This window comes from Gobio gobio (genome assembly GCF_949357685.1).
Source record: "Gobio gobio genome assembly, chromosome: 2".
Classification (NCBI taxonomy): Eukaryota; Metazoa; Chordata; class Actinopteri; order Cypriniformes; family Gobionidae; genus Gobio; species Gobio gobio.
Genome location: NC_137098.1, coordinates 31,467,567 through 31,483,997, shown reverse-complemented (window position 1 = coordinate 31,483,997; position 16,431 = coordinate 31,467,567). Strand labels below are relative to the sequence as shown.

The window sequence follows — 16,431 nt, the reverse complement described above, 5'->3', positions numbered from 1 at the left end:
TATTCAACCTCTTCTTGTCTTCCGTGTGTGCCTCCACGATGCATCCATTTTTGGGTGAACTAACCCTTTAAGTTTATTTCAGTTAATATGTATTTTATTTCAAGTAATAACATTTTTTTAATGGTTTTGTTAATAATAATAAACCTGGTGTATATACAGTATTTATTAATTAAATCACACTCTTTACGATTAATCGTTCAATCCATAGATTTTGTGAGTGCGATTCTTACCAGTTTTACCACATGATGCCTGGCTAACTAGTTGTTTTATTGGCTGCTAGTGTTTTTAGAAATCTCTGCGAGCAGATGAAGGTAAGGGTGCTCGGTTCGCCGCTAAGAGCGTGGCAGACGCGTGTTCTGCAGTTTCCGCGCGCGTCTGGCACAGCAGCTATGCTTTCAGGCAGCTGTGTGGGCACCTGTGTTGAAGGACCCCAGCCCTCCTGACAGCAGTTCTGTACTGAGGGAGAAAAAGAGTCAGAGGCGGGTGGACGGCCCCATGACTTTGGGCAAGTAACTACATCTTGTGGGAGATTTATACTTGGCTGAGAGCCTAGAGCTGCAGCTATGTGTGTAAATAGCCAGGCTTTTTTTAAACACCCTTGTCACGGGCATGACTGTTTGATGTGACAATGCTTGCACCGGGGCGCTGATGTTCAGCCCAGAAGAGATGATCGGAGGAGAGAGAGAGAGAAAGGAAAAGAGGCAAGGAGAGAAAGCAGCAGGGAGCGTTCGCCTTCCTTCAGGGCCTTTTGCATGCGAGAACACTGGCTGTGAATGACAAAAAAGATTGTCATTTGCTCTTGACAGATCACTCAGGCACCCTCGCTCAGGCAGAAGTTGCACTTAGCGAGGAAACGAGCACCAGGAGAGAAGTGAGAAGGAGGTTATGATCCACTGTGGCGATAAGGACACGAGACTAGTGCCCAAAGCTTGGAGGAAATCAGCTTGACTGGAGCATCTCCATTCAGAAGATGCATCCTGCATTTTTGACTAGACAGCCATCTACAGGCCATGCAAGCTAAAGCAGGTCCCCGATGCCACTGCAAGCTTTTGTGGGTAGTTCTTCTGGATTGTTTCCACCTCCTTTTTTGCCTACTCTCTTTGAACCCCCAGCCTCTAATGCAAGGTCACAACCTGGCAGTGAAGACCCTGTGTAGTTGGACATGCCTTGGGATAAAAGGCCCCACTAAAGCCCTGTAAAGAATAACAGTACAGTTTGATGTAGGTCTTTCATGTGGCCACTGCTCTTTGTTCTTGAGAAAATCTCTGTTCTCTTTTTTCTTTTGTGTTTCCTCAGCGCTGGGTTTTAATGGTCTTGCATCTCTGTTTTAAAGAGCATATTCTACAGCTAGAGGTATAGAATAAAAGGTCTATTTGGTTTGATATCTCTGAGCTTACAGTCTTGTGCTCTTATTATCTCAGGTCATTCTGTATCCTCCAATGACCCACACGTTCAGACAGTATCCTGTAACCTGTAGCTTTTAATAGCTCTCTTGATCTTTAGACTTTCGACTTCCTCCCAAACTTATCTTATATTTAGGCTCATTATGTCCCACTTGTGACCATGTGTCTGTCTGAGGTTTGTCCTCTAGGCCATCAGGTCATAATCCTGCCACCAGAGGGCAGTGCACTGGGTCAGTGTGTGTGTGTGTGTGTGTGTGTGTGTGTGTGTGTGTGTGTGTGTGTGTGTGTGTGTGTGTGTGTGTGTGTGTGTGTGTGTGTGTGTGTCTGTTTGTGTGTGTGTGTGTGTGTGTGTGTGTGTGTGTGTGTGTGTGTGTCTGTTTGTGTGTGTGTGTGTGTGTGTGTGTGTGTGTGTGTGTGTGTGTGTGTGTGTGTGTGTGTGTGTGTGTGTGTGTGTGTGTGTGTGTGTCTGTCTGTTTAGTACTTACTGTTTAGTAAGCTGTACTTTAGGAACAAAATTGACTGGTAGAAATTACCTACATCTGGAAAAAAACCCTCTTTAGGTAATCCTCACAGATCAAAATTATTTAATGTTTGTTAAAAAAATTATAAAATTAATACATCTATTTGTAAAAAAATAAATAAATAAATAAATTTCACAATAACTATTTCACAATTTCAGTACCACAGCATAAACTAATATGCTATTGAATACTCTTTGTGACTCTTTTTTGATGTAATATATAATGTGTGTATGTGTGTGTGTATGTGTATGTATATGTGTATATATATATATATTTATATATAATTTAAATGACCGTGTTTGATTGATCAGTTTAAAAAGTAATGTTTGATTATTAAATGGTTGATTAGTAATAGGGTGCATTAACACTGTTTATGTTTAGTGATCTAATATTTTTTTAAATATTTGGTTTTGATTTTATTATTATTTTATACATTAACATATATTACATTTATACCTCATAAATACATGCAGTTTGATATTTTGCTATCATTAACTTTTAATTTATTATCGACTTAAATAAGTCATAATTGTAGTCATTTAAATAAGTAGGTCAACGCATGTGTGTGTGTGTGTGTGTGTGTGTGTGTGTGTGTGTGTGTGTGTGTGTGTGTGTGTGTGTGTGTGTGTGTGTGTGTGTGTGTGTGTGTGTGTGTGTGTGTGTGCGTGTGTGTGTGTGTGTGTGTGTGTCTCTGTCTGAAAGGATATGAGCTCATCAGATAAGTGATTAGATAGATGCTCCTGGTTTGTGTCTGATGCTGAACAGAGACGTGCCCACCTCTTTATCAGTTTAGGCAGAGGGAACGAGTCTCTTTATCTGTTTAGGCTACTGAAAGTTTCCTTAGACTTCAGAGCCCTAAAACATGAAGAGCACGAACAGCAGATACACGTGTGTCTTTCAACTTCAGTTAGAGTACAATAGGAATATGTTAGACGCGCATTCAGATTTCCGTAAATACATTTTGTTTGTATTTTGCATGGATGCACATCCGCACAGCCATAGTCATTTTAAGAGCGTGCTCTGTCAACAGTCAGAGCTGATTATCTTAAGATGTGATGTGTGTAAAGCACAGCTAATCTGAGCCGCACTGGCGTGATTTACCTGGCTGGAGCGCAGCCGGCACGTGAGCCCCAGACACGCTGGTTGTAGGTCAGCAGACAGCAGATGTCACATGTAGAGAAGGTGTCACTGTGGGCTGTGGCTGTAGGTGGAAGCCAGGTAAGTGGGTGAGCCGCTTTCTTGTAGCTTGATGTCAGGTAATCGTAATTGGATGAAGACCTGTTGCTCAACTAGTGCACCGGCCCAGACACACGCAAAAAGGCTCTCTCCTGAACCCTGATGAAAGGGCCCCGGTGGATTTATCATGTCTGGAGGAGATGCTCGCTAAATACTGGTGTTATTCTAATATAATGTTCATGCCATTTTTTCCGTGTTTTGTCTGGGCGCTGTCCTCAGGCAGGGAAACATTAATCATTACAAGCACATAACAGAATGCTTATAAGCCCACAAGACCCATGGAGAGAAATTTTCCTCCTAATGTGTTGTGATGAATGGCCTTATAGAAACACGAAGATGTTAAATTAGCTTGTATGGGCTGAGATGAGCGTTCTGCATGTTTCTAATTTGCAGGCGTGGGATGTGCGTGGGGATGTTGATGTGGAAGTGTCTAGTTTGCAGATTGATTAGTGGGACAGACTGTCTGCAGCACCTATTACATTTAAACTCCATAATCCACACAATCCACACAATCAGTGCAGGTGAATCCCAGACCTCCTGCGTCTACGGTGTGTTCAAGAACTGGGTTGGCTCAACACGGTCTTAACCAGGTGCGACTCGACGGTTCAGTGTAATACATTACGTTTCCAGCATTAAGTTTTATGCCCTCACTAAAAGCAAAATACATATCAAAGTCACACTAAACATTCTTCAGTGATTTTGTATTAAGTAAAAATGTTTAGATATATAAATTAATAGTTTTATTCAGCAAGCATGCATTATATTGGTCAAAACTGACAGTAAAAACATTTACTTTGTATTGTGCTTTCAATATTAAACTGCACAACTGTTTTCAACACTGATAATAAGAAGAAGTATTTCTAGAATAATGGATCTTCTGAAGGATCATGTGACACTGAGGACTGGAGTAATGATTCTGAAAAGTTAGCTTTGCCATCACAGGAATAAATTACATTTTAAAATATATTAAAATAGAAAACAGTATTATAAGGGCTGAAAAAAACATCCTGTTGCGCTTTCCGACTGGTTAAGGTAAAAGTCCCTTTGCTTTATCGTGTTGTATTTAGCTGGTGAACTGAATGTGACCAACCATGTTCAAGTAAATGTCCAGCGAAACTCACCAGTGATTGGTTCTATTCACAGGGGTGACCATAATGTAGTTATATATGGCAGCTGTGTGGAAATCTTGCGAGAACAAAGCAAACATGCGTTGTGAACTCTCCGGACATGTGCCAGTGATTTGTGATTTCATTTCTGTCCCTTTTCATTTGTCTCTTTCATTATTTTTTCTGTGTTCTTTTCCTCCCAGCAGTGCATTCTTTATCTGGATTTGTTTTATGGAGCCTTCAAGCATTCCTCCATCATGGCCGTCTCTCTCCTAAAGAATCGCATTGAAACGGCTCCAGGTTTAAAGTGGTACCAGCCTGTCGATCTCAACCACCTTGGACACGTTTGAAAGAATCTCACTCAGAGACAAAAAGAGAATAAATAATAATAGAATTAGAGGGGAAAGCATAATAAAGTATCGTTTTCTGGGAAGGCTTTCATCTCTCCATAACAATAATGTTGTGAATGGTCCGAGGGAGGACGGTGTTTGGACTGGGAAGCCTGCAGTGACAGACATGAAAGAGCTCAGAGTGGAGTGGGCTTTAAAGAGACCGATGGTGCTACAGGTCAGCGTGTTCACAGCACGGGGACGACCTTGGCCTCCCCATCTATTTTTGCACCCCTGTCCATTCATTCTCAATGACTGTGTCCAGCCTTTTGCTTTCGCATCTCTTCCACTTCCACCCTTCCATTTCCCTTCATTTTGCCTTCCTTCCCCTCATTCTCGTCTTCCACCTCCAGTATGCCTGTCATTTGGGATGTGTACCCTACCGCCCCCTTGGTCTATGGGCAAGAGGCCCAGGAAGGGGAGCAGCGGGTACAATGTGAGCGCGAGGAGGGGACGTCTGAGGAAATGGAGCGTCATTGCTCTCGGTGCCTGACGTCAGGCTCGGCCCCTCTGCAGCTGTTGGATGTGTTCAACAGCTCTCTGTGTTTGCTGTCACGCCACTGTGGGGGACTATTAAAACAACAGCCACAGGTCGCAACATTACAAGACTTGGTTAAGGGCAAACAAGTGCGTGGCATGAAACTCAAAAGCATACACTAATATCAGTATATAATATTTTGTAGTATATAACAATTGAATGTAACTGTTATCTACTTTGATATATTTTCAAATGTAATTTATTCCTGTGATGGCAAAGCTGAATTTCTTATCAAAGTAGAAAAGTTAAAAAAACTGCATTTATTTGAAATAGAAATCTTTTGTAACATTATATGGTCTCTTTTTATGTTAATAATATAATATACGGTATAATTATATCATATTATACTATCCATAAAACTTTTTTCTTTTTTTCATTTGCAAGATTTTTGATGTAGTGGGGAAATCCTCTCCATACCCTCAATCTAACCCCTCAATAAAAGAGAAACAATAATCACTAAACAAAAGATTAATCAGCTAAGGATTAAGACCAGAGTGTGTTTCTGTGTTTGCGTGCACCTCTAAAGTATATCAGTTCAGTTTTTTTGTTTTTTTTAATTTTCTGTTAGCTCGTAAAAGAACAGACAAGAATCAACAGGTAAATGAACGTAACACTCATTTCGATGTATTGCTTGGCCCTTTTTCGCACAGGAAAATCCACCATTCTAATATCCTTTCCGTCTCTTTTTTTAAAGTACAAGTCAATCCACTTACTCATTTGTTTTCCGCCCCTCCCTCGCTCTTTATCCTCCATCTCCCCCTCCTCTCTTTGCCTCAGCACTTATGAGGCTTTAAGGGAGCCGAGCTCTGGGTATTGGTCCGTCCTCCTCCTCCCATAAGCCCTACCCCCTCGCTGCCGGCTGAGTTGGTACGGTCCTGCTTTGCATAAGTTGTCTGTGAGTAGATCCATGTGTAGGGGGCCAGCACTGAAGGAATTAGTCCCTTGTGCAGCGAGTGGATGTATGTGTACTGAGCGGGTTGGTGAAAAGAGATCCTCTGTATCTGGCTCCACGTCTCTCCCAGTATCTCTGAGGCTTTTATCATGTATTGCGCCTACCCCGTGCCTGGAATGGGCAGCATGTATTACTACAACGGAAAATCGGTGAGTGCCTTCTCTCCCTAGAGGAAATGTGTGTAAGTAAACATGTTTTTCATGTGCACGGTGGGCTGTCGGGTGTAATGGAGTGGTGAGCCGTGTCAGTTCAGTGTGTTGAAACTGAGTTGAGGGTCTCGTTGCTCTCGGCTTTGCTCATGTATGTGTGTGTGTGACTGCTGACTGTGTTTCCATTACCTCAGTCTGAGCTAGGTCAACATTTACTTTCATTTGCCATTTAACAAGTGTGAGTTGTTACCCTGATTTTAACTTCTGTAGAGAGTTGAAAAGCCGCAAAAAAAAGTATATTGACAGAGCATCTGAAATATAAATGTTTTCAGAGGCAAACTGACACATCTGCAAGTCTCTATTTTCTTGATAAAAAAGCACTTATTTTGGATCATTATTTGGTGTTGGTGGTTGTGTGCGACTGATGCTGGCTGTGCTCTGAGCGGCGGCTCTGCTGAGCACTGAGATGGGCTCACAATAATAACAAGTGGGAGTCTGGGAATGATTAAGGAAGCGAGTCTGTCTGTTGAGGTTTGACTTTCCTGTTTGCAGATTGAGCTCAGAGCAGCAGCATCGCTGTTCCTCCATCTGTTTTTAATCAGCCAGGCATTCTTCTCTCTATAGGAATTCTGATGGGACTCCTAAACCTCTCCACCACAGGCCCTTTGATTTCTGTGTGCCTCTCACTATGCCTGTTTGCCTGTCTGCGTGTGGCTGTCCGTGTGAACACTCGTGTGCATGTGTGCTGAACGTTTGTCAGGTGCTTGATGATTGGATTGGTGGTGCAGGCTTATGAGGCATCGGAGGTGGTGCACTTGTTGTGCCTCATTGAGTGGGCGTTTGGGTTTACTTGAATCGTTTCTGAAAAGATAGCAAAACCTGATAAATCTTTCCTTTGGGAATGACCTCAAAGGTAGAAATGATTCATATAATTGGAACATAAAAAGAAAAAGAAATGAACATTATTAAATCTGAATGTGAATGAGGAAGAAGAGGTGGCGACTTGAACCTGCACTTGTTCCTCACGACTGGCTTTCCTTAAATAGTTTCTGAAAAGATAGCAAAATCTGATAAAACTCACCTTTGGGAATGACCTGCCAAGAAAAAGAATTGAAAAAAGAATGAAAATTACATAGTTTGTAAGAAAGTCTGGTATGACCTTGTTTAGCTAGACAACATGATGTGTGGGTGGGTTTAGTTATATTTTATAGGACAAAGTTTGGGGATACATTCATCCAAATAAACTAGACTAAAAATGATAAAAACAACCTTTTTGGCATTTACTTATTTTTTTATTTACTTATTTGGGATGTATTATTGTTATCATTATTATATCATTTATAATGTTATTTAAGTATTATTGTATTTTTACGTAATGGTTAGTTTGTAGTAAATATAATTAGCTATTTAAAAACAATATCTATGGTATGTCATCAGTTACGGCCAAGTAAACATGTGTTTTCGGGTGGGGTGGGGTGGGGCGGGGCAGGCAGGGAGTTAGAATATTCCACCTACTTCCTTAAAAGTGAGTCGCTGCTCCCCAGACGATGCAAAGCACTACTTCAGTAGAGAGGAAAAAGTTTCCAGTAGATTTCCCTGATGTCTTTCTCTCTCTGTCTGTGTGGGGCTCTGGAGATTTCTCCATCTGTTTGCTGAATTTAAGAATGATCCGTTACCCGCCTTAATAAGAGCTTGCTTATTAAATTTCAACGTTGTTCACATTAATTCTGCTGCTTTTAACATGGGCGGCAGCAATCATGTTTGCACAACTTTCTTAAATTTCCAATCTCGTTTCTGGGGACAAACGCGAGACCCCGGCTTCATCTGACAGAGTCCAGAGTTAGCTTTTCCTCGTAGGCCATTATGACAGATCTCTTTGTTCCTGCACCACAAAGCTCACTTTGATCTTTTTATATTAAGTATTTCCAGCCTTGTAATGCAGGCTGGGAGGAAAGAGAAAATGAGGAGCATGTGGCTCACTTGGGTCAGAGTTGAGCTTTATGATCCAAAGCAGTGGGTAAATGCCCAATAAACCCTTCCTTGTGTTGCTTTATTTATATCTTGGCACACAGATATCATTTATTTATTAAATGTCAGATGCTGTGAGCATCAACAAAGATAAAAGTCACATTGATTTGTTTGAATGTCAGGCTGGTACCAATAAATTACCAATAAACAAGCGGCCTCCCTGGCTTTGATTGGGTCAGTTTTATGACGTGTGAAGTATTTTATTTCCTCTCTGCTGTTCTCGCTTTAATTCACGTATTTCTAAGTGTTTGCCTAAGGTGGTAGCATTTCCTTTAAGATTTCCAGGGCCTTCTGCTGGAAAATAGCGCTTAGTGCTCTTTTTTTTTCAGATACATACACTGCCTATTTGAAGGTTTTGTTCTGGTTGAAACTTTGCATAATGAGTCAGCGTGCTCGTCTGTAGTTGTTCAAAGCAGACCATCGTGTTGTTTTTCTCCTCTCGAAAGGCTTCCACCTGTATCTGTAAGGAACAAAATGCTTTTAAGTTTCAAACTTTTACTGTCTGCTCTTTGTAGACAGACTTGGCTTTAAAAGTCAAAACGTGTCCCTTCAGGACAGAGCTGCTGTGTTCAATAGGGGCTCATTGTGCGCGAGTAGCGTGCCTTTTCGCCTTGATAAGTGTGTTAGATGGGAGTTGAAAAGGAAGGCCCTCGGGCTGCGATCCGACTCCAAACAAGTGACATGCAGAGGCAGGATATTTTCTTGTCACTCGCGGTCCCTCTGCTCTGAACCCGTCCTTGTGGGTTAGTCTGTTGTTCGGCCTTTTTTTTCTCCCTCTATAATCATTTCTTTCTCTCTCGCTCTCTCTATTCCCTGCCTCTCTCACTGTTGTCATTGGGCTTATCCATATGTTGACAGTTTAGTGGTTTTTTCCGTGTGTTGTTGTGATGGATGTGGTTTTCAGATCAAAGGAAGGTCTGACAGCCGAGAAAGGAGAGAAAAACTCATTTCACTCATCAGCGTGAGCCTTCGTCTCCATTTACTCACGCAGGAATTGAAACAAAAAAATACTATTTATAATGCTTTTTGCTCGTGACTATGTTTTAATGACAGCTTGATATGAATTTTGTGATTTTGTAAATGTATACAAGGTTGCTGCACAATGGAAAATTATGATTTCCAGCCCTAAAAAATGTATGTACTAATAGAGTCAAATCACCTTTATTTATATAGCACTTTATACAATACAGATTGTTTCAAAGCAGCTTTAGTGATAACAGGAAAAAGATAATCAATTATTAAATTAGTTCATTTCATCTATAAAGCAGTTCTGCAAAAAATTATGTCATCATCTAGCTCAGTGCAGTTGTCATACAACAGCGTCAGTACAGTCAGATCAATAATATTGTTGAATATTAAGTTATGTTACAATATTAGAGTCATGTAAAAGTGAATATACTTTGCTATGTCCTATATAGTGGCTGTAAGTTGCACTTTGTGATTGCAGTCTATATTTCATAATCTTATAACTATCACAAATGATTGGAAAATGTATTGTTAAAAAAGTATGGGAACTCTAAATATACACCTCCTATTAACTCATTTATTTTCCACAGTTTATTTCCACGTTCAATATTTAAAAAGAAGGACGATGAGGGGGGGAAATGTAAACGTGGGTGTTTAGATCAGAGGGTAGTGAATAACTGACAGCTTCCTAATTAAAGCTCTGGTCAAAGGAAGCGTTTCCTTTGCTCTTTCTCTCGTGCTTTCTTTCATTCTCTATCCTGGTGGTGGAGCGGGGCGCCGGTGTTTAGGAAGGTTTATTAACGGGTCGGCTGGTTAGCTCGGGGTAAAGCGGACAATTAGCATTATCCGCTGCCATATGCTGCCCATTGAGCCGTGAGGCGGAGACAAAGGCCCCTCTCCCACGCCGCCCTAACCTGAGATCATCAGGGGACTTCCAGCGCCCGGGTCACATGTGTGCGCCTGCACACCCACGGGAGCCCGTCGGAGCTTATGAACACACTCACTGCCAATCACATGGGCCCGTACTGCCGCCTCAGCAAGGTGCCCGGCCGCACACAGCTGGCTAAGCTGACTGAAAGGCTTTAGATGTTGATCGTAATGCAGAATGTGTCATGACATGCTGCAGCCGTGTGTTTGAGTGTGTGATGAAGGGGATCTTTGCGTACATCTGAAATATTAATGAGTAGGGGGATCTGACAATGGAAATTCAAAGCAATTAATATTTGATTATAATTACTACAATAATTGCCAGTGTATTTCATAGTCTTACTTCTTAATGAAGTTAGTATATGTCATTTATGTACAGTTTATTTTGCAATTCTGTTGTTTTGGTCTGTATTTCACTATAGTGCAAATAATTATGAATTAAACTAATGAAATATTAAATAATATCAAATTTAGACACATTTCTGATTTTATGATGCATTATGTCATTTATTATGTCAAAGGTTTTATTTATATATTGACACACATATATTATTTATTTATTAAATGTCAGATGCTGTGAGCATCAACAAAGATAAAAGTCGCATTGATTGGATTTGGTGTAAATAATTATGAATGAATTATTAAAAAAACAAGTAAAAGCAATTAAGGCAAATTTCTTTTTGCTTAATTTAGTAAAGAATTGTAATTTGTCCGAACAAACTATTTTTTTCTATATATTTATATATTTAATTGACTATATATTTACTTATGTCTTACTTTTTTATACCCTTTAGCGTGTTTGCCTTGTTTAAAAGATCCAGTCTTTCTTACAGAGGATTAACATTATATCATGTGGTGTGATTTTATTTATAGAGTAAAAGTTGCTGTGATGTTGAGAGGTTGTGTTTAACTTGAAATAACTTGAAACACATTGGGCTGCACATCTGCTCTGTGTTACAAGGATTGGTTCTTACAAACATGACGGTGCAGTCAGCTCCTCGCTGGGAGGAATTTAAACGGCAGGTGACGAGGACACCTGAAAGTGAGGACCTGAGTGAGTCTGTCTGGCTTAATGCAGATAATGAGCGAGACTCTCTTCAACATGTTTACCTAGTGTTCTTTTTCATGTCATACATGGCAGTGTTTTCTCTCTCCCTCTGAGAGGTTTTGTCCCATCTGGTGCAGATGAACTGAGAGAGCCACATTACTGGGCTGTAGCCTCATGTCTTTGATCCTCCTCTACTGGAATGGGCACATCTGCAGCTGTAACCACTTCTCTGCTGACCCGACCCTGTCCAACCCCACAGCTCCTAAAATACTCATGCGTAAACACAAACACATATGCACCCTAACGCCCTCGCATATTAATCCATTTGTTTTGATGCTTTTGTTCGGCGGGCATGCATGTCGTCGTCATTATATTACAATTAAGCGCTGAAGCGCACACTACGCTGCAGATAATCCTCCCTTTTTTTTTTATAAGACTTCTAAATTAGCCATCTGTTACATCAAAGAATTTGTAAATTGGCCATATGCGTTGCATTGCATTGTTTGTGTTGTATTATGCAGTCTGGTTTCGTGGTATGTGTGAATTAGGCAGAGGGTATGAGGATACGGTTGGTGACATGATTGTGTCTGTATGGTGGTCGCTCTGTATATAGTAGATATGAATACAGCAGCCTACGTTCCCTCACACCTGTCTGTGTCTGTAAGCAGTGGTTCTTGGTCGTGATGTCTGGTTTTGTTTTTCTTTTTGCAGGTGTATGCACCATCTCCCAGCTCAGACGACTTCAACAGAGACTCTCCATCCTACCCGTCCCCCAAACCCCCCAGCAGTATGTTCGCAAGCACTTTCTTCGGTTAGTCACGATCATTCTTTCTCTCACTTTTTTATTATTTATCATTTACTTTGTTTCAATTTTGTATAGGAAGTCTTGGCCAAAGTGTTGCGCAAACACAGTTTTGCTGTGTACATATTGCATACATTGTTGCATTACTGTGGCAGCAATAAACCCCAAGGGGGCAATAGAGATGCCTTCAAATATGTGTTTGCTGTCCAACTAGCTACGTTATCAGGTAGCTAGCTATAAATACATCGATTTCACCACCATGTAATTGAACAGTGTGTCCAAAATTGCATACTGAGTCTAAATAGATTCTACATTTGATGAGGAACAAACAAAAAAATATGTTCTATATATTATGAGTGTCTAGTATGACATTCAATCATAGTACATCTGCCATATTGGCTTTGTCATGTGACCTACGCCATCATTTGCGTCACTTCACTAGGATAGTAAAGTGTTCATGACATGCACACCAGTGCAAGGGACCTGAAAGAGAAGATGACATTCTCACTAGAGAAAATTGAGCTTTCATAGCTAAATGCATATACAATCATGTACTTGTGTACTGTATACTGTCCGAAGACTAAATAACCCTTATAAAAAATGGAATAAACATTGACTAGTTTCTAGGATGTCACAGAAACTAGAGCATCTTATGCATCCTAGAAACTAGTCAACTAGTCATGCAGAGTTGTAATAAGGACAGAGGTTTTTTTTGTTGCAATACGTAATTCTAAAGCCAAATCTTCTTCCAGTCTACTTTAGTTATTTCAATATTTTCCCACACTGAACAACTCCTGGTACGTTCCTTCCTCTAACCCACACATTGAGCCTTTTTTCACAATTGGGAAGCCTTCTCTTTACATTTCAGTCACTGCCTATCATGCTACCGACTTCACAGACTTAGATAGTAAACCAACCATGTGTATTCCAGCTTTGCCAATGAAGACTGATAAAAAATTATATGGCCATTTCAAGCCGTGTGTTTCGGACTGTGAGGAATTTCTCCTTTAAAAGTTGATGCGGAAGCAAGTGAGCAGCGGCTGGCTGAATGTTATCTCAGCTGCGCTCAGCGCTTGGCTCAGACTCAAGTGTAAAAGCAGACTTAAAGAGAGGCCGGTCTGTTTGACATCCTCTATCCAAAATAAGGAGTGTGGGGGTCAGGCTTCGGCTCACATATCAAACTGTGTGTTGTGTTTGTCCTTGTTTATCAGCATTATTTATCACATTAATGTCACCTCTGTCTCGCACCCAATTTAAACCTTCCTTGTCAGGAAGTTACAAATTAACTTATATTAAAACTAGAAAACAAATATATTTCCCATGTTTTAATGTTCACATCTTATTGCTTGTTGCTTAATCAGATGGGACCCACAATTCCTCTGACCCGTGGAACTCGTCCAATGGGATCAGCCAGCCAGGCTATGGGGGAATGCTGGGAGGATCTTCATCTCACATGCCACAGTCTGGAAACTACAGCAACCTGCACTCACACGACCGCCTGGTGAGAACGCTTTGTGGGATCAGATCAAATACAAACCTTTTATGTAGTATAGCCGTATTCATGAAGCTAAAAAAGTTGCACTTCCTCTGAAGTTCCCATGTTCTCTCTCTGTCTCAGAACTACCCGCCACACTCGGTGTCGCCCACAGACATCAACGCTAGCCTGCCACCCATGTCCAGCTTCCACCGCAGCAGTGCCAGCACCTCACCCTTCGTCACCGCGTCTCACACCCCACCTGTCAACACCTCAGAGGGAGTCATGGGTACGTTGTCCTGAACACATCAAATTTATAGTGTTACTCTTCATTTATCAGTCATTCCTAGGAATAACTTCACTGGAATAATTTACATTTTAAAATGCATTACAATAGAAAATAGCTATTTTAAACTATAGCAATACTTCACAATATTTCTTGATTGAATAAATACAGCCTTGGCGAGCAGTTATATATATATATCAGTAATTTTCTTCACCCAAATATCACATCATTTTAAAAATTTCCCCGAACAGTTATTTATCACGTATTTATATCAGCACTTTTTTTGTTCAATCAATTCACACACCTAGCACCAGCTGCTATTTGCCTATAAAAAATGCATGACACTAATGTCTCTGTCAGCTCTGTTCCGATCTGAATGCCGTATCTCTGTGTGGTCTTTGTGTAGCTGCTGCCAACCGAGGGAACACCACTGGAAGCTCTCAGACTGGAGATGCGTTGGGAAAAGCTCTGGCTTCGGTGAGATCCTTCTCCATTCAAACAGACCTATTAACCCATACATTAACTATTTCATAGAACAGGGATTGACTTCCCTTCATATACATCCGGAACAGATTAAATACATTGCGTTATTATTTCAACTACTGAATGGTATACGGTTTCAGGCATCGTAAACATACCCCATGTTGTCCAACTTGCTTTCGGGATCTTTGCGTAGACGTGGGTGAGATTACCCGACATAATGGTGCAGTTAATTCTTTAAAGGACAGGACTTGTGCTCTTAGGCTGGGTATTAGTAGCAGTGCAGAAGGTTAAGAGATTGAATAAGGTCAGGGGATCTGTTTGTGGATGTTGCTGGACCTAAGCCCGGATAATTGTGCTCTTAATCTTGCAGTATACAAGAAAAGGAGCTGTACATAAAAGCCTGTGGATTATACATTGGTTTGGATAATGAGTGCTGGCGTTCGTGCGAGTTCCTAATGTGTCCCTGAAACCGGAGCTTACAATAACCTCTAAAACTTGCCATGCTTAACTTAAAGACTTATTTAGCTCCAAAAAAATCCTGCAGACTTGCTTATCCTACAGTAAGTCACAACAAGACTTTTTTTAAAGTAGGAACACATCTGGACTGATTCAGCACTGTTTCAGATGGGAGCCGTAGACTCACCTCTCGGCCAAGGACAAGGACAAGCTTTTTATAAGCTTTTGATGTTGGAATGGTTGTAGCGCCCTCCTCTTCTGAGAAATTAGACGCCTAATCGCTGCTCTTTGATTGGGGAAAAGAAAGAAAAGAAGAAAAAATGTAATAAGATACTGTGGGTGAGGCCACGCGAGCACACTCTGGCACACAAACAAACACAAGACAGTGCGGCTGAAAGATAATCACAAATTAAGTCTTTTTGTATTTGCAGACTCAATTCTATTAGCATGATAAAGCTGCAGTGAAACGGACACGGTCGGGCTGGGGTGGAGGGACGAGGGGAGGGGGAAACGTCCTAACTGCTGCGGCTCGGCTCTGCAGGCTGCCCATTGTGCCACTTTTGTTTAGGTTCCTTTTGGATGGTTTGTGCTCATTGGGCCCCCGCTGGCGGAGAGCAGCGTGACTGATGAGGGGGCGGAGATCCGTTTGTTGTTTGTAAAATGAGTGGTGTTACACTAGAGATACAGCAGTCAGCCAGGACACTCCAAATGGCTCGCTTTCACTCATTAGGTCAGCAACCGTAAGAGGTCTTGAAGCACGAGGGCGGAGGGGACGGACGCTTGCCTGGCACAGTCATGATGGATCAGATACTGTGTTTTACCAGTGAACAGTTATGAATCATCTAGACAAAACTCTCATGAAACATACAGTTGGGTCCAAAAGTCTAGAGACGACATAGATAAAAATAATTTTAGAATATTGACAGCTTAAAAACAAAGCAGCGTTATGACATAAAATGAATGTATAATGAATATTTCAGATTCTACGCCACTAATCAAATCAGTACATTTGTGTCACTGATCATGTGACTCTGTGCAGACAGACAACATGATCATCAGGTTTCAACTTTTCACTAAAATTATTATGCTGATAATTACATTTTTGAAGAATAAATGTGCACTGAATAAGAAAAATGCTATATAAAAGCATTGTATATTGCAGAAGTTTGAATCTTCAATATCTGTTATTGTCGCAGAGTATTTCTTTCTTTGTATCTCTCTGTATCTCACTCTATAATCACTTGCCCCCTCTGTCTCTTCCTCTCTCTCTCTGTCTACTCTGAGAGATGAATGTACTAAAGCCCCAGGCAGGATTTGCAGAGTTGATTGAAATACAAAAGTGTGGCATTCAGGATTTAATAAGAAGATTAATAATGATAGTATCCGCATTTTGATGTGTTTTTAAGTCAAATGGACTTCATGATCCCCTGCAAGTAATGGCCTACAACTTTAGAGCTGTTTTTCTCAAATCCTGCCAGATAATTGGGATCAAAACCTGAATATTTCATAGTGGAAACCATTATGGAAAGAAAACCATTTTAGCAGAACGCAGAGCATGCCTTGGATGTTTACTTTCATTTGACATTTGGCTTAACCAAAAAATCCCTTTTCAGACAAAATTTCTGAAAAAGATAGGATGCTTGCATAAACACATCAGTCAGGTGGGA

General features: G+C 40.8%; 1 protein-coding gene across 9 annotated transcripts in view; it reads left to right on the top strand.

The window, feature by feature from the left end:
• Positions 1-16,431, top strand: part of tcf12 (transcription factor 12) — a 126,197-nt gene that overhangs the window by 94,290 nt on the left and 15,476 nt on the right. For all 9 annotated transcript variants that reach the window (XM_079811220.1, XM_079811223.1, XM_079811225.1 and 6 more), the window contains 4 exons: positions 11,975-12,074; positions 13,427-13,566; positions 13,684-13,828; positions 14,232-14,302. In XM_079811220.1, coding sequence (XP_079667346.1) covers positions 11,975-12,074; positions 13,427-13,566; positions 13,684-13,828; positions 14,232-14,302 — 456 coding nt within the window. The remainder of the gene's footprint in view (positions 1-11,974; positions 12,075-13,426; positions 13,567-13,683; positions 13,829-14,231; positions 14,303-16,431) is intronic.